At 48.1% G+C, this 18,227-nt stretch overlaps 1 protein-coding gene across 1 annotated transcript in view; it reads left to right on the top strand.

The window, feature by feature from the left end:
- Nucleotides 1-7,827, top strand: part of LOC144169514 (solute carrier organic anion transporter family member 74D-like) — a 62,698-nt gene extending 54,871 nt beyond the window's left edge. The window contains exons 8-9 of the mRNA XM_077698716.1: nucleotides 4,416-4,480; nucleotides 5,398-7,827. Of these exons, the coding sequence (XP_077554842.1) occupies nucleotides 4,416-4,480; nucleotides 5,398-5,837 (505 nt within the window). The 3' untranslated portion in view covers nucleotides 5,838-7,827. The remainder of the gene's footprint in view (nucleotides 1-4,415; nucleotides 4,481-5,397) is intronic.
- Nucleotides 7,828-18,227: the final 10,400 nt, after the last annotated feature.

Genomic DNA, 18,227 nt, shown 5'->3' with positions numbered 1-18,227 from the left:
CAATGACATCGTGGAAATAGAAAATAATGGAACAATTGCTCGTGATACAAACATTATAGAAACTGTCTTTTTTCAGTACTATAGTGAGCTCTTCGCAAAACATGAAGTTAATTATGAAATATTTAAGCGAGATTTCCTGGCGTTCATGCCCAGATTAGATGAAGAAACAAAAGAATATTTGGAAATCCCCATTTCTCTTGATGAAGTCGTGAACGCTATAGAGAATCTAAATCCCGGAAAATCCCCTGGACCGGATGGCTTAACGGCTGCTTTTTATAGGAAATTTAAGAATGAAATTGCGCCGGTGTTGCAAATGATTTTTAATGAGGCATACGATCTCGACGTACTACCCCCATCCTTCTCTACGTCACACACTGTACTGATCCCCAAAACGGATGATGCCGTCAAACTCAGAGATGTGAAATCTTATCGGCCTATATGCTTAACAAATGTAGACTATAAAATTTTAATGAAAGTATTAGCTAGTAGGCTCCAAACAGTAATGCAAGATATTGTAGGTTCACACCAGACTTGTGGTATCAGAGGGCGGACTATATTCACGAATGTACATAAGGCGCGTTGTATTCTGGAGTGTTGTGATGCCACACAATCTGGAGTCGCAATGCTCCAGATTGACTTGGAGAAGGCTTTCGATCGTGTGCCGCACGATATCTTATTTCAAATTTTAGAGTACATTAATGTCGGCAAAGTTATTCGAAATGGAGTGCGTATGGCGTACAGTAAATGCACAACCCGTCTTATAGTTAATAAGGCAGTTGGAAAAAGAGTTCAGGTGCAGCGATCGGTGAGGCAAGAATGCACGATATCCCCACTCCTTTTCTGCATATATATTGAGACGTTTTGCTTAAGTGCCATTAAAAGCAGTAACATTCAAGGTTTTCGGTTGCAAATGACGGAAGTTCGACTACTAGCGTACGCAGATGACATTGCAGTATTCTGCACTACTAAAGAAAGCATTCTCGAGGTAGTAAAAACCGTGAAACACTTTTGCTTAGCTAGCGGTAGTGCAGTAAACTGGTCTAAATGCTTAGGCTTTTGGCATGGCGAATGGCAGTCCACGCCAAGCGTTTTCGCCAACATCCAGTGGGTCACGAGTCCTGTTAAGCACCTGGGGGTGCCACTAGACAGTTATCAAGACAGTGACCCTTACTGGAACAAGCAACTCAAGGAACTTCGAGAAAAGACAGAGAAGTGGAAAGGGTGGGGTTTATCAATGTTTGCGAGAGCCACAGTTTGCAATTTGTTTTTTATAAGCAAGCTGTGGTATGTAATGCAAGTTTTGCATTGTTCAAGGGCTAATATTCAGAAACTTCATCGTGTGTTCGCCGTGTTTATCTGGAGTTCATCATGGGAAAGAACGAATAGAACGAACCTCTTTTTTAAAGTGCGTGAAGGCGGACTTGGTTTATCGCACTTATTTTTAAGGCAAGTGGTCAATAGATTTCTGTTTCTTCGTGATGTTGAAGACGCGTTTCTTAGGACGGTTTGTCAGCTGCGACTTGGAAGACTTTTGCCTGAATTTGTTGTAAGCTCTGAGTACATGAGGGGAACTGTACGTGGATTTTTTAAGGAGGTGGTGTGGTCATACCGTTTTCTTTCTGTGCGTTTTTCTTTAGAGTACTTAAGCGGGGTGAGTCGGAAGAAACTGTACAAAGATATTGTCGAGAGTGTATTGCCAGTGCCAATATACCGCAGCAAGTGTAATCTAAGGCCTGAGAAATATGTACTTAAGCGAGTGAAAAGAATGACGGTCCCAGGTGGAGTGAAATCTTTCTTTTTTAAACTCCATACTGGAACACTGGAAGTTAAGACCTGGAGGGAGGAAAAGGGATGGTTTGTGCCATGGGGTGTGCACTGTTTTCTGTGTCGAAAGCCAGAAACAATTGAGCACGTGTTCTTGGACTGTTGGGGAGCGGTGTTCTTTTGGGACATCCTACAGCGAACACTAAAAAAAGATTTGCCTGTCGATGCTTACGGTATTAGGTTTTTGAATGTTGAGAATGAGGACGGTGTGCCGCTTGCACAATTATGCTGTATGGACTACATGGCATCTGGAGAAACAGGATGGCGGTACGCTACTCCGACCCAGATGCCAGGCTCATCAGACACTACTTCAAAGAGTCAATAGGTTCTTTTGTACAGATACAAAAACTTCAGCCCTCTAAACCAGAGTGGCTACCCACAATTGAAGCATTGTTGGTAATGAAAGAGTATTGAAATCACCCCGCTTGCCCAAGAAGGGCTGCAGTTCTAGTGTTTGTATTGAGTATTGAGTGTACAGATTATCAGTTACACGTGTCTTTGTTTTGTCATCCTGTCAAAGAAGGCAATAAAGAAAAAAAAAGACAGACATACAGACATACAGACAGACCAAAATTTCTGGGTTTAAGTAGCCCAAGAAAGACTATCGTCTTTAAAAAACTGTGTACAGGGTGTTACATCGATAATGAGCTTCTGTAAAAAGGTTTCCTGATCAAACCGCCGCTGCGCTCGCGCCCAGACTTCACGCGAAGTTCACATTTTGTGGTTTATTTTATTTAGCACCAAGAACAAAAACTGCACTTACCTAATTAATCAGAAAATAAATGAAAGCGATTTCCGACTGTGAGAAAATGCCGTTCAACTTGGAAGTACATGCTGACCTTGGAACGGTGGCGCCACCTGTCCTATGGAGAACAAAACGCGGGCTGGCGGTTCGCGGGAAGGGGCCAAATGGGGCCGCAGAAGGTCAGAAAACTTTACGATGAGGAACATTACGATGAGGAAAAACTTTATTTGTGCCTGAAAAACTTCAGCGCCGCGACGCGGGCCCGGCGTCGTCCTAGGGTTTGCCGTTACTCTAGCGCAGTGCCAGTGCTTCCCGTTGCCGGATCGCCTGGTCTGTGCTTTCCGAGCGCACCGCGGACTTGCTGGAGGGGCCAGAGTTGAATGTCCTTGCCCTTACTGCGTGAAGCGTTCTGCAGCTACGGCGTGTAAGTCCTTGATTGAGCTTCGTTTGGAAACCGGGCATAGTCCCAAAAAAATGTGCCACTGGTCTACCAGACCACCACCGCACCCTTGAAACACACCCGTTGAATAAAGTTCTAGATTAAACTTCTGCAGAGTGGCCGGAGCGAGAATAGACCCTGTCTAGAACTGCTGTAGTAGCACTGCCTCCTCCCGGCTCAGGCCCTGGAAGAGGAGGGGGGGGGGGGGCATGATTCGTCGAGCTAGGCGCTAGGCCTTTTTGATCTCGTTGGAGCTCACGAGGCGATCTTTGTTCTCGAAACACCACGTACGGTTGGTCTCGTAGGAGCGGAGGGTAAGTGCTCGCGCCTCCGAGTGTGCCGTCTGGTTGTCGTTGGATGCAGTTGCGCATTCGCCCGTGTACGCCGGAAACCATTTGACACAAACTTCTCTGCCCTGGAGCCTGGCCTTGGCGGTAATAGCGGCCGCCTTGGCTCAAACACGACCTTTAGCATAGTGGCGTACGGCCATTCTCTAGTCACAGAGAACTAACTGTGCGACACTTGGCCTCGGAGATGGTGAGGGTGATGGCGACTTCCTCGGCGTCTGTGGCGTCGGTGCACCGTACACTGGCAGTCGTGGTCTTGGTGCCCGTGGAGGCCTTAACGGCGACCGTGACGTAGCCTTCTTGCTGGTACTCAGTCGTGTCGACGTAACGTGTGTGCTCGTCTTGGGCGTGCACCTCGATGAGGACTTTGGCCCGCGCTGCACATCTCTCGTTGTTATGCTCAGGGTGGACGTTCCTGGGTATTGGGTTAGCATATGCATGCGCGCCATCGATTCTTCGTTTATGTCGCGCTGTTGCGGGTCGAACGTGCGGGGGTTGTAGCCAAGGTTCTTGAGGATTTGGCGTCCCGTCTTTGTCGCTTTCGTCGATTGTTTATGGTGGTCGCAAATAGTTACACAAGAGTGATAGGACTTGTAATAAAAATATCGTGTACAATGTTTGTACGGTTCATCGTTACCAAACCAATAAACTTTTTTTATCTGCTTCCGGGTTGCCTGTCGTCTGCTGTGCCGGGATACCCAGCTTTCTGAAGTCGGACAGGCAGCTCCCTCGTCTTACTTGCCTTGTGGATGTTTCGCTCGTGCTGCTTATTGGTAGGGAACCTGAAAAATAGTACCCAATATTATGCCGCTAGATCAAATTGAGGGTTTTAGTGCACTCCCAGACTGTAAGACGTATCACCGATTGCTTGGTAATTGCCGCCGTATTATTACGCGTCCTCAGTATTTGTTTCAAAACTGAGAAAAGTAAAGCTTTCCAAAGCAATGGAACCTGTGTGATAATTTTTAAAATGTTTATGCTGCGGTGCTTGTAGTTTCCGGAGAGGCCTGATCAAGGCGGATCAGCGTTTGACGTATGAACCTTTGTCGCAATATCGCAGGTGTGTGGCCCGCCACGAAAAGGCCATGGCTCTCGGTGTCCAGGAGGGACTCAGCAGCATATTCAGTGAGTTTTGATCGGTGCATGGCGTTGACAATCTTCAGCGCCCTGTCTGAGTAATCAGCGCTTATTTCTCCACTTGAGATTGAATATTGTATTATTAAAATATATTCTTAAGCAGTTAAAGTCAACCCAAACTTGCCGCGCTATGTCGCTCGCGTATCGCACCGTGCGGATATACCAATGTTCGCCGACGTGTATGTTCAGCATTTTTAGCCCTCGGAATGGAACAAAGTCAACGGTCCTCGGCGCAATTTGGTAGGCTTCGCTTTTCAGGAGCTCATTCAGACCTTAATAATTCATGTGGAGAATATTGCATTTCTTCATTCCAGGCCGCCAAGAAGTCATTAACTAGAACAGACATTCTAGGGGGCGACAGGTTCTATTTACGTTGAATTGTTGTAGCGCAAACAGATGAAGGACATAGGATGCACAAAATGGTTTTCGCAGTAATATTCACAACATGGATATTTACCAACTCGCCCAACTATTTGCTGCCTCAATTCCCAAAACAGCAGGGGAACACACCTATCTATCGTACAAACTCTTTTGCAACCATGCCAACAGAGAAGATTTGGATCGTCTGTAGACGTCTTCGTCCTGGGAGCCGCCATTTTATCAATGGGCTGTGCTAGGGGCAGAATAACTGGGGCAGTCGGCAGGATCACGTAACTGCGCACGCATAACACAGCCCAGAACATGTCCCGATTTTGTCAAAGATTAAGGGCGGAAAAGGGTCGTACGATTGCCCGTGGGTCATGGTCGATAGAGTCCAGATGCAACATCTGTCGTGCGTCCAATTTAGTGGTCCAGTCGGTGCATTGCGCTAGCCGAACCATTGGGCCCATCATATGCGAAAAATATTCCCCTCTCCCTCGGTTTACATTTTCCTCTTTCTCTTTTTCTCCCTCGCTCGGTTGTAGCCTACGTCCCATACCCGATCCTGTACGGTGCTGTCTTCGACTCGGCCTGCCTCGTGTGGGAGGACAAATGCGGCAGGCCAGGCGTTTGCTGGATCTACGACACGGATTGGCTGCGCTACGCCTACCATGGCTTGTCGGTGGCCATATTGATTGTAGCGCTGCTATTCGAGGTGGGCCTCGTTTACCACAGCAACCGCATGACTGACTTCTACTCTGACGCGGCAGAGCAGCAGGACAAATCCGCCGTCATCGCAGTGGCCACACTTGGCAACTCCGAGTCCGCTGCCCTAGTCAGTGAGCACAGGACAAATCGGCTCGCTGGTTTAGAGGAAGAAGACGAAGTAGAACGCGTGGATCAAAACCTGCTGGGTGGCGCAAAAGACTGTTCCACGTGTGGGTGTGTTGAGCGGTCGACAGATGATGAACCCTGTAACTGCTAGAAGCATCGAGTTGTGTGATATAATGGTGACAGGACACGCACTTGGAATGGATACATCAAGACGAACAACCAGGAACGTCTTGCATACCAGCGCGCTCATGCACCGGAATTCTTTGTCTGTTGTTTCAGTTTTTTTTTAAGAGTGTGCTTTTGCGAGTTCCTGCATACCAGGTTGGTCAACATGCCGGCATGTGGCCTGAAAGACCTGTAGGTCTCTGTTGGGTACACGGTGTTGAATAGCGTGTAAATCAGCGGCTGATGGGTCGTGGCAACTACTGATACATGTAGCCATCATATGGCTTGGTGGCGTGTCTATACACTGCGCTGGACGGATCGCATTGAATAATTTTGCTCCAGGCAATCTGACTTAGCGGAAGGCCGCATGACCTCTGTGTAAAGGACATATCACGTGTCGTAAGCAACGGTTATTTTGACTAAACTTATTTCCTTCTTGCACAACAGGGCCGTCCAAGGTATGTAGATTGGGGATTGCAGCAACGAAAAAAAGTGTAAGTTTTAAGTACATACCAAGGCGGGACCTTTGTTATAGCCACCAATAGCTGTTTTTCGCTCTTTGTCCTTGTTTTAAAAACTGCGTCTGCTAAAATTACACAAACACAACTTTGTTACAGTGTACCTGCAGATCGGAGACAATTTCTGATAATGTTGATCTCACAAAATATTAAAGGAGCACTGACACCAATTTTCGGCGTTAATATTATTGCACAGTTCGCTTCCTTCACTCAACATAATACCCTGGCTGAAATATGAGCGGCCTGCGACGCGAAGAACGTAGTTCAATTGGATCTCATTTATCGCGCCGACGGAGCAGCGCGCGGAGCGGCACTCAGCAAATGGACATCAGCGTGACGTCAATCCATGAGCGGAAAAGAAGTGACGCGACAGCGCTCGTCAAAAACTCGTGACGTCCCTTCACGCGCGCGACCCCACGAGCGGCGAGCGGGCGCAACACCCTCTCAAGCGGGCGCCGGTGACGTCCGCACAAAGCGGTGAGTCTGTCATATGCGCCGTTCGGGATGAAAGCGCGGGAATTTGAAACAAACGATTTTCAGGCCGTTCAATGTAATTAACTATCGCGCGCTGAAATATTTGAAGGGCTGTTTCGGGTTCGCCAGACAATTAAGCATCGATAAAAACAATAAAAGTGGAACATGAAATTTTCGTGTCAGTGCTCCTTTAAGAAATAGCTGCTAATCGTAAAAAATAGTTCGAACAGCCGGTAAAATCGCAACATGTTACGGCTATCTACTAGTCATAGTCAATGTAACAGCAGTAAAAGGAAGGAAAGGTTATAAGTTTTGCGACATCACTGTTAGAAATCCTGGCGCAATCGCTGCGCCATGTTGCTTTGTAAGGGGCTGTCTACGCCCCTAGAAACTAGTCAGCAGTTAGCAAAATAAATCGCCTGCTTCCGCAATCAAGGCTCCCTGAATGCTTTGTGAATGTGAAGCATTGGAACGCTAATGCCAACGAAAATCTGACGTTTGTGGGTGTGCAGCCAAAGAGATAAGAGAGGAGATTAAAGAAAATTTGAAGTAGGACAGGACCCGGGCGCTGAAATGCGGCCCCGTACAGAATCGCGAGTGAGCCATGCCACGCCACAGGAACACGTGTTTGAAACTCGGGCAAGTCGTTCGTCAGCAGACGCGTGTCACTTAAGGTTGCCAGGAACTGATCGCTGCTGCCGATTGTACTGTATAGGTAATGTAAATATTGACGGCCCACGTTATACGAGTAGTGGAAGTGATCCTGTGCACAAATGTGGTATGGAGAAGGGTGAAGCTATGTGAAAAATACGTTCAACCGAGGGGGATGAGCAAACAAAACGCCCTTTGGCAATGCCTTCAGTAAAAGATTTCTTTCAAACCTTTTATCTGTGTCCGTCGCAACATTCCGCTCAAAACAAGAACGCGCGAAAAGGACAAGACAATTGTTTGCAGTGCTAATGCCGTGGGTTACAGGTGATACCATTCCCATAGAAGTGCCATAGTTACCCGTGCCATACTAACAGTGTCATAGAAGCATGCATATAAGTTTAGGCTATTTCTGACGGCCTGAAAACTGAAACCTTGGACTAAGGCGAATGTTCTTTCAATCATGAAGGTGTGTGACAGAAGTGTTGATTTTATCCTGCGGCATTGTATCCCAAAATTTGTTTTTATTTCCCTTATTGCCCGTGTAGTGTCTCACGTTCCGAATCGTCAAGTTGGCTGCGAGCAGGAAATCTTCAGCCACGTGTTACTGTCACAAACAAAATCTTTCAAATATGCTGAATGTATTTTTATTACGCGGCTGGGTACACAGCAGCTCTTCGAAACCGTGCGCATTTTCTAAACGCAGCACTCCGTTAAAGAACTTTGATCGCCCAACAATGTAATGTGCTTACAGTGTATATATTTATTACGTTTGGCATCCAGTGTTTACGCCATTTTCCTAAATAAAAAGTTTAAGAAATTATGTTAGCATCTTTAATTATTCTGCCACAATGTGGCCCTACACTAAGAAAAAAAAATGAAAGAAACCAAGTACGCGTCGTTCAGACTACGGTATTAATAAATCCGTTGATTGCTCTGGAATGCACAGGACGCTAAAAGAGATAGCCCAATACTATTGTCGTTTCGGTGAGTTGGTACATACTTGAGAACATCTAAAAACGCTGCAGAAACGCGAAGGATCAAAACACCAAGAGATATATGTTGCACCGTGTGTCTTCCCGCTTCCACGCTTTGCAATCCTTGCAAAAAAAGGAAGCGAAAAAATCGATTTTGTAGAAATCAAATTTCTGTATAAACATCCTGTATAGTTCCTGTTCCTGTATAAACATCCCCCTCGCGAGGGGCACGATCAAATGCAGAGCATTTCCGGGGGCGCACGACGTTAAGTAGTTTGCGTTACGTTAATGTTGTTGCACTTGTGGCAACTGCTGACGAGAGAGCGCTCGTCAGCAGTAATTTGAATGAATCAACTATATAAGGCGCGTTAGTAGCCTCCCATTCCGTGTCGGCCTTGTGGCGCAGTGGGTAGAGCACCATGTACATTGAGTTCCGCCCGCAGGGTCGAGGGATCGAAACCTGGCGCCCGATAGTATTTTCTTTTTTATATAGTAGGGAAAACGACGGTGCGGACTACGGACGTCAACGCGGGTGGCATCGTGAGTTACTGAAATGCTCTGCATTTAAAAGGGCGGAAATAAAGGCTTTTCTCCCCCGGACCAGCGAGATTCTCCCCTTAGCTAATTACACGTAGCGCCCTCTGTACGGCCTCTACGAAACACCGAAACGGGGGAGGAAATATTCTCCCCTGTCGTCTGCAATCTGCTGTCGGTGCCGACGCCGAAAACGAAACCGTTCATCGTTGCAATGTGGCTTTCGCCGATCGGGCGCATACGACGACTATGAGCAACACCTCCCCTGCGGTGTTCTGCTTGCTTGTTTTCTCGCTGTCTTTCTTATTATTACCTCGTGCCCGCCACGCTAACGCACGGCTCGCCAGCCGTGTGTTTGAAGCACATTCTGTGGGCACCGCTGCAAGCTTGCTGTGGGCGGGCGACTCGCCTGCGCCCTGTTCAACTTACCACTGCATTTGTGGACGTTTTATACTGACGCCCAAGAGTAAAAGAGGTCAGCGATGATAGTAAACTGCCCCTTTTTTCGTCAACGAGCACGGACCGCAGCATATTGACGCATCAGTTACCAACTACAAAAGGCCTCCATTCGGTAACATCTTGGCAGAATGGTTGCCAGACCAGCGGTGCGCTCTATGGTAAAATAGCGAAGGCGAGGCAATGAGTGTCATTACACAAACATACCTTCCATACTGTTTCGAGAAACGTTTTCTTCTTCTTTGAGCTATTTTACTGCTTCTTACAAAACCTCAAATTAATAAAAGTTTGCAATTGCACGGGTTACATTTGATGAAATAACAAAACCCACCTAATACTTACGCACTGCAGTGGGTTATCGAAACAAGCAACGATCTCACTGTTCATACCTGCATTCTCGGCGATCAGGGTTATAAATACTTCGTCGCTGTGTCAATGTTTAGTTGTGGCTTGTGATCATGCGGACATGTGAAAAGTGTACTATATGTTGTGGTGTGTATACGTGTATTATGCTTGCGATGTTGTGTGTTGCGTGTATTGTACGTTGGCAGTGCCTTTAATGAAGTGTATGTCACTGTGTTGTGCGTTTCTTTCCAATATGTGCCCGCCCACATGCGGCCTCCGTGATGTTGGCTATAATAAATACGTTATTCATAAAGGAAACCAAGGAAACGAAACGCCTTGCAGTAAGTGCCCACTGATGGTGATGCTTCGTAGCTGCCTCCTCACCCCTACTTTTTTTTTTGCGTCATCTATCGGTCATTTTAAAACGTTTACGATTGCTTTCCTTCGAGCGCGTTAGAGGGCGAGCATTGTTGAGGATGCGACAGCGGCGGATACGTTTTTCGTGTTGTCTGCGTGTCCTTTACGATGAGATTTACGATTGCAGACGATCCGCGTTCTGATGCATCGGTTGTAGCAAGGTAAGGCGACTAACAACAACTGGTTGTTCTCAAACGGCCGCATTGGATGCTTGTGATCTCGTGTGAGGTGAACGGCGGGGTTACGAGCCTTTCGGAAATAAAGGCGGCATTTTGAAAGCAATCGGTATGACTTCTACTTTGTTTACGGCGGCGCGTTCTCTCTGAACGCGTAGGCGGGGCGCGCAGCGAGACGAATGCAAAAAGTCGCGCATATACGATTGGCGACATCGCTTGATAACCGCAGGTCTGGTGCTCGGTAGGTAATTTCTTGGTTAGTTTAGCGCATTTTGAGCGCACACAACCGCATTAACCTACTTATTTGTACTTCCTCGATCCTCAAACTGATCAGCTCGCTAGGCCTTTATCGCATGACAAGCATTGCTTGGGTGACGTTGCCAGGGGAGGAATGCTCCTCCATTAGCTCACGAAAGGGGGAAATCTTCCTCCACTCCTAGGGGTAGAAACGCGCTCCTCCCTCTTAAAGAGAGAATCTTTCTATCTTTTAGGGAGCAATATATGATACATTCCTGTATCACCCTTAAGGGAGAAACTACCACACCCTTTTTTCTTAGAGTGTACTTTCGTTGTGTGCCTGTGTATGGTGCCTCTAGAATGAAGAATTCCTCACATTATTCACAAAAGCAACCAAGCTCGCAGCAGCCGGAGAAAATAGGTTAATGCGTCGTGTTCAACAAACGTCCCTGTTCCCTCGTTAATGCCCTCAGTTTTTCATCCATGTCATTTGTGTTCGCTTTTTGTGCGGTCATTTCGCGCTGGCGTTAGGTTTGTGCTGGGCCAAATTTTCATCTTTGCAGACATCTCTCTACAGTCGACTGCCTTATAAACTTCCGATTACCCCTCAAGTGCTCCCAACCAATGTGAAACAAGCCATACATCCTTCCTGATGGGTGCAAACTTGTTTGCTATACAGCTACACGACGTGGCATATTCTACCAGTCTCGGGCACACATCGGAGCCTCATACATCCAGCTTCCATCACTGCTACGAGACACGCTCCTAGTGATCATGTAATTCTGGATTTGGAGACCCTACGACCTTACCACCCACCTACCGACCCAACAACTCCAGACAGAACTCATGGTTGTCACCCAAAAACGTGGTGCCGCAACTGAACTCCTTCTACACCAGTTTCAGGCTGACAACTCACCGGTATAGCTCATGCCGAAAACCTTAATCTCCTATAGGCTTCACTTTCCATTCCGCAGAGAGTCCGCTCTCGACTATCCACTCCCTTCACAGTGAAATCCCTCACGTAACTCATATTTACCTTTTTGCGAAGTGACGTGCTGCCTTCTCCAACCTTACCTCAGTACCCTACTTGCGTCTCGCTTGCAGAAAACTTGCTGTTCTCCAGGCCGCCTTCTGAAACCTCTACCGACTCCCAGCGAGGTTTCTTACGCATCCACCGCCCGTATCCTCGACTTTGGATTCTTGATAGCACTCGAGGAGATCATGGTCAGAACGAATTCAGTCAGACATCACGCCCCAAGGTCGGCCCACTTCACCCAAGTTAAACTTCACCGTCACATCACTCCCATTTTTCCCCCTGGAGCCCCCTCTTCGAAAGGACTTTCCAAATCTTTGAACGATACCATACCCTAAATAGGAGCCGGGCAGTAATTCCACCTGTCGGTATAGCTCCGCACGCGCAGGCTTACTCGCCGCGTCCATTTTCTCTTGAGTTCCCCCTTCTAGCTTTCTCTGTCCGTCGGCCACTGTTTCTTTCCGTTCATCTTCCACATACACCGCACCTAGGGAAAATTCCATTGCCTTGGTCGTCAAGCATGCGTTCCTCGCTCACAACTTTTCTGACTTCCAGTCCACTTTCTGAAGCTGGGCTCGCCTCACAAAGCGCATAAGCACTTAAACCCGCCGCGGTGGCTCAGTGGCTAAGGCGTCTGGCTGCTGAGCCTAAGGACGCGGGTTTGATTCCCGGCCCGCGGCGACCGCTTCGCTGATGGAGGCGAAAAGCAAAAGCGCCCCTGTGTTCGAGATTTCGGCGCACTTTGAAGACCACCAGGTGGTCAGTATTAATCCGGAACCCTCCACTACAGTGCGCCTCATCGCCTGTGTAGCGTGGACGCGTTGAACCTCATAATCAATCCATAGCATTACCAGCTATTGCCACCCTTCTCTCTTTTATTTTTCTTATTATTTTTAGTTAAGCCACGCTGATAAAATTCTTACCGGAGAGATAGCCGTAGGGCTGCGCGCTACCGCTCTGGCTACAGCAGGGTGAGAATTCACTTGCACGATGAGTGGGGGTGCTGAAGTCGTAGAAACCGCAAAAGCTGAAATAAGGTAAGGTAAGCTCTTTTCTTCCGCTGATAAGAAAATAATGACGTTTTGCAAAGCTGGTGACATAACCTCGCACATTGCTGCGAACTCCCACGTAATAACAGGCTGTCGTTGGGAAGCCATCATTTGCAGTAATTAGCAACAGTAGAATGGCACTGCCATTGAAGTACAGGCATGTAACGGCTTACACCTCGTCGGCAACGCGTTTCTCATGACTCTTTTACGCGATTAACTATAGAAATTCTGCAGTAGCCGATGTTCAGAGAGCGCAGAGCACTGGTTTTACGGCTGAGGGGTTGTAGGATAACTAACCCATTTTTTGGGGCGGTGCATAGAGCGAGAAAAGCCACTCGCCTCTTCCCTCGGCGCTTGATATTTTCATATGACGTATATTGTCCCTTAAAAACGTCTTCGCAGCAATGCATTTGTGGTTGAAAGTGAAGCCGACTTTAAGAACATCGGTGTAAGCTTGAAATTTCTAGGCTGGCTTATCCAGATTACGTATTGCACAATGAAGCCTACTCACGCAGAAGACAAAAATGGGCAGCAATGGGCACGGCGATTGGGCGGCGACAGCCAAGAGCGAGCGGGATGACCGTTGGAACCAAGAAAACCGCGAAGCGTAAAATGCAAGGTGTCGGAGTGGCTACAATGCCGCTGAACGCTTCCCCGGCACGACAGCGTGGGCACATCCGGCAGGTAGCCCGATGTGCCTATGCACTCTCGCTATCTGCGGCACATCTACGCATAGATCGCGCTGGCATGCAGTTTTGACCGCTCCGGCCACCGCTCCCGTGCTCCGTATTATTTTTGGAGCACCTGTACGGCAATGCTGTTTTAAATGCAGATCATTTCTTAGCCTCGCCTATTCCTGCGTCGGACGGTGTCAACAGCCCCGCGTCCGCACCAGGTGCACCTCTCCTTCCCTCCTCTCTCTCAACAGCAGCTGGCGCGCGCATGCGTCGTAGTCAGCCCGTTCGCTCCGTCGCGGTCTCGGCGTAACAGGTTCGTGATAGCAGCACGGTGGGGCGTGAAAGGGCGCGCGTGGCTTGCGCATGCGCGCTCTCCCCCCCCGTACTGCTCTCCCTCTACTGCGCGCGCTGCAAATATAGCGGCTAGCGGTCGCTTGTGTTTCAGTCACTGCGTTGCTCCTTCCTTTCTTGGTTGACGCTCGTGCCCACGTTTACTCGTGTCTGCTACTCCAGCATCACGGAAGAAGCGATGGAAGCAACACTGCCTTCAATCAGTACTGAGGCCTTAATGCTCTGCATTTACTCGTGTTCCCCTCGCGGGAAGGCGCGGGAATTTTTTTGTTCATGTCTGCCTTGTACTATTGTTCGTTTCGCTTGGCCTTGGAAGTTTCACACTCGCCTTTTCCTCTCTCAACTTGCTTGACCACGTAGCCTTATATCGCGTAGCGCACGGTGCTTGGCTGGCGGGCTAGCTGGACGCCATAAAGGGGAGGGGGGCACAACATAGCCGTTGCTTTTTTTTTATTTGGGATTTCAGCTAAAGGTTCGCAAATGATGCTAGAACGTGCTAAATATAATAGTTTAAATATGTTCTTAGCCTACCTGTCGCGTGAGACCACCTACTAGGCCGACATTTACCCGCACCCCGGTAGTACGACACCCCGGAAATACGACGCTTCCTCGCGGTCCCTTGAAAGTTGTATTATCTGGGTTCCACTGTAATTACAAATAATTTATAATTTTCGTTAGTGAAACAAAGTACAGGTCGTTACTCCACTGTACAGGGAACATTATGTACTATGTTTTCTTCGAGCAAAGACATTGCTCTTTTTTTTTAATCTTGGTGCATGACACTGAAAGCTGGGACACCCTGCCTTATAGGAGGTGAAACAGCCCATTGTGGCAAGAGCGCGCAAGCGACCTGGGGCCGAATTCTCTAAAACGACGGGGCGTCGCTTTGAAACGACGGGGTATCGCCATGCAAATGCATGTGTTCTGGGGTTGGGGCCGTCGCTTTGGGGTTCCCTGCAGGTGTCGCTTCGCGCCCTAGCCACAGGGCTTTTCTGCGGCTCACGCACCTGCAGGGAACCCCAAAGCGACGGCCCCAACCCCAGAACACATGCATTTGCATGGCACTACCCCGTCGTTTCAAAGCGACGCCCCGTCGTTTTAGAGAATTCGGCCCCAGAATGCCACAATGAAAACGAGTTCGGTCTACGAAGCTTCGTAGCGGTGACGGCGAAGGATAGGATGGCGGCATGTGATAGATGAAATGATAGCGGCCACACTTCATTCCGGGGCTGCGAAGTGAAATGCCAATCGCGGCGGCAGTGCAGTTTCTTCTTCCGCGACAGATGCCGCTAGCTTTACCTTGGCCAAGCGCTTGCGGCATTCTATGGCCGCCCTAGGGAGCGCTGTTAGGTGCATGAGAGGGGCAACCCAAGACGAGATTTTCTTTTCTGTCCCCGGGTGCGCAACATTTGAACAATTAAACCTGCTTCGGCGTTTCCTGTGGCTACACTCAAACAGAATTAGGGGAACAACTGTCCGAGTTCCACCCCCCCCCCTCATTTCTTTTGTCGATCCATGTCGTCATATTATGATAATGTTTGAGCTTGCAAAAGAAGTTCAGGTGGCATCTACGGTGTGGTCTCAAGATGTAAGACGTGATCGGGTTACTTCGGCTCCCAGGGAGCGTTTTCGAACGCAGTTTCTGTATTTGCGATCTATGCTTCACGAGCACTGAAGGTTAGCGGAGAGAGAAAGACTAGCAGTGAGGGTTTTTAATCACCGTAGCTCGGGAAAGGCCCTCTGCGCTTCTGTGGCTTGAGGTGCGAGCGTAAAAGGTTGCAGCTGCGGGGTCTCGGTCAGTTTTCTAGTGAGAAGGTGTCAATGTCCGTGTCTCAAAGTGTTTATGATCTGATAAATATGCTGAAATCAACCTTTTCACTTTTTTGCGGAGAGAGAGAGAGAGAGAGAGAGAGAGAGAGAGAGAGAGAGAGAGAGAGAGAGAGAGAGAGAGAGAGAGAGAGAGAGAGATAATCTCTGCTACAGAAGAAATAGTTGGAGTTGAGGAAAAGGTAATAAAGCGATGGTAGGGGGCCCATGGGTGGAAAAAAGCCTAGGGCGCCGTATACAGCAGCAGCTCCTTCCCTTGCCCTCTTATCAGTTCGCACTGATTTTGAGGTAACGAGCTGGTAAAAGCTGCCTCCCCGTCTCGATAGAAGGGGAATATGTAATGCTTTAGTTGTTCTCCCTTGAGCATACCCATGCGCATTGCAAGGTTGCGTTAAAGGGGGTGGACGTTTCTCCGATTTTAGCAGAGTTTTAAGTCAATGCGTGGTTTTCCCGCCTAACAACTTCGCCCACATAGATTTGTAGATGCTTTTGTTGGTTTATCCTCCACAGAGTTTGCGATTCTTCGACATTGAGACGCCCTTGAAGCAAGGGGAAAAATCGCGTTCCTAGGCGTAGAATGAGGAGACGTTCTTGGCGCTTTCCTTGGAGAAAAATGCGGTAGTCCTGGTCGCCAGGAGCACGGTGTGTGGGATCCCCTGCCTTTTGGTCGGCGCTTCGTTCTCTTCCAGGACCTTCTGTCCAGGTGTCCAGGAAACGTAAACTTTCTGAGTAACTAACCGAAGCGTTTAGGTGTACTCTGCATGCAGAAAACACTCCAACGCCCTTTAAAAGTATGTAATGATGTTTAAGGTTCTATGCGATACTTCTACTTGTAGTATTGCCAAGAAGATGTCTCAACTTCCGTTTCTTTGTTTCTGTTCGTGTAAAGGGTCATGTACGTAGAAGGTTTAAGAAGTAAGTCAACTACGACAATTGCTGCCTCGTAGTACCTTCGTAGATGCTGGAGACGGTGTACATTTTAGTCTCATTATTTTGGAACTTTCCTCAAATGAATTTGATCCTGCCACATCGGCTGTTCTTGTGTAGTTTTGGACCCGTGTTCTCGATAAAGGAGAGTTATTTCGCTGGACTGGTGACATGTCCGCCATGGCGCGCAGTCGTTTCTTTTCAGAGCGGTAGCCCGTCTCGACTTTCTTTTCCCAATTGGTGCCAGGGGAGTGGTTTCTCTCACTTCTTCAAAGGCGTTATGAAGATAAAATTTAAAATTGGAGGGTGTATTCATCGCCATCCTCATCATCAACATCCTATTTAGGTCGACTGCAGGACGATGACCTCTCCCACTGAACTTCACCGCTCTTGTCCTGCGCTGCCCGAGTCCATTCTTTGTCTCCGAATGTTATTATTTCATCCCTCCATTGAGTTAATGGGCTTCCCCTTCTTCTAGATCTGTCTTTGGTTGTCCATTTTGTTCCCCTCATGGTACACCTATTGCCAGTTCGACTCACGGTCAAAATTGCGAGGTGGAGGACTGCCTTAATTACATGCTGTCCTGATGATAATGTTTCTCTGATTTTATTCGGAGCGGGTAAATTTGTGATACGGTGTAGCTCTGTAATCCGGCTCATGATTAGTGGCCGTATGGGTCTTACCGTTTCTTGTTCTTTCTTTCCTGCTCTTGTCTAGGTTAGTTGTTTGATGATGTAGGCAATTTTCTACTTTTTGGTGATTGTGAGTTCGGCTCTACCGCGTGACTCTAGAGCCACGTGGAGCATTCATACGGGACTGTTCTCTTGGGGGATATCCTTGCCTGTTTAAGGATGATTTTTAACTTTGCCGCGTGGAGGCCTCCGTCGTTTGCCAAACGGAGCTTGCAGAGGAGCCACAACCACAGTAATATTGAAAAGTAGTTTGGAAGTTCGCGTGATTAGACCCTAATATATACTGGTTTTTCGTAGCTTATCCCTCCGTCGAGTCCTTGGCTGATCCCTATTGCGCTTATGGTTCATTGCCGGGGCAGAGGGGGGAAATCAGGAGGTGAAAACCGGGGAAATTTGGGAAAAAAGGGAGGATTTAGCTAGCACTTGATAAATGTGGCTGGAGATCTTTGGCAGTAGTAGTAGTAATGTCCTTTATTGGGAAGGGAAGGCCGGTTTGCCAGAGGGAGGAAATGGGAATATCAGGGAGGGAAAAATAACACTTCTAGAATCATCAAGGGTTGTGCAAGCAGCTTGCAATTGAGGCACTAATAGTCCAGTTTGAGGGGCCGAGTGGGTTGTAGGCCCCGGCTCACACTACTCGAGCCAGACCGCTCTCAAGGGAAAAGGTGCCTAGCGCGGCGAGGAATTGGCAGAGGTCTTCGTCCCGCAGTGGGCACAGCCAGGCTGGTAATGATGATAATGACTTTGTTTTATTTTACTTCGTTTTTTCTCGTAATCAGTGCCTTCCTGGATTTCTGTGAGACTGGCGTTAATCTTTTGTTGGGTGACCCAATGTTGGTGGCGGCATCAGTATAGTGGGAAACACGCCGAGGTGGCTCAGTGGTTACGGCATTGCCCCACTGAGCCCAAGGACGCGGGTGCGATTCCCGGCCGCGGCAGTCATTCTTCTGGCGGATGCAGAAAACTGAAATGACCGTACGTCGAGTTTTCAGCGCACGTTAACGATCTCCAGGTAGTCTAAATTATTTCCGGAGCCTT

Source organism: Haemaphysalis longicornis, unplaced genomic scaffold, assembly GCF_048455015.1.
Source record: "Haemaphysalis longicornis isolate Haplotype H1 unplaced genomic scaffold, Haemaphysalis longicornis Haplotype H1 scaffold_2, whole genome shotgun sequence".
Taxonomy (NCBI): Eukaryota; Metazoa; Arthropoda; class Arachnida; order Ixodida; family Ixodidae; genus Haemaphysalis; species Haemaphysalis longicornis.
Note: the sequence above shows the minus strand (reverse complement) of the source record. Positions and strands in the feature narration are given on the sequence as shown.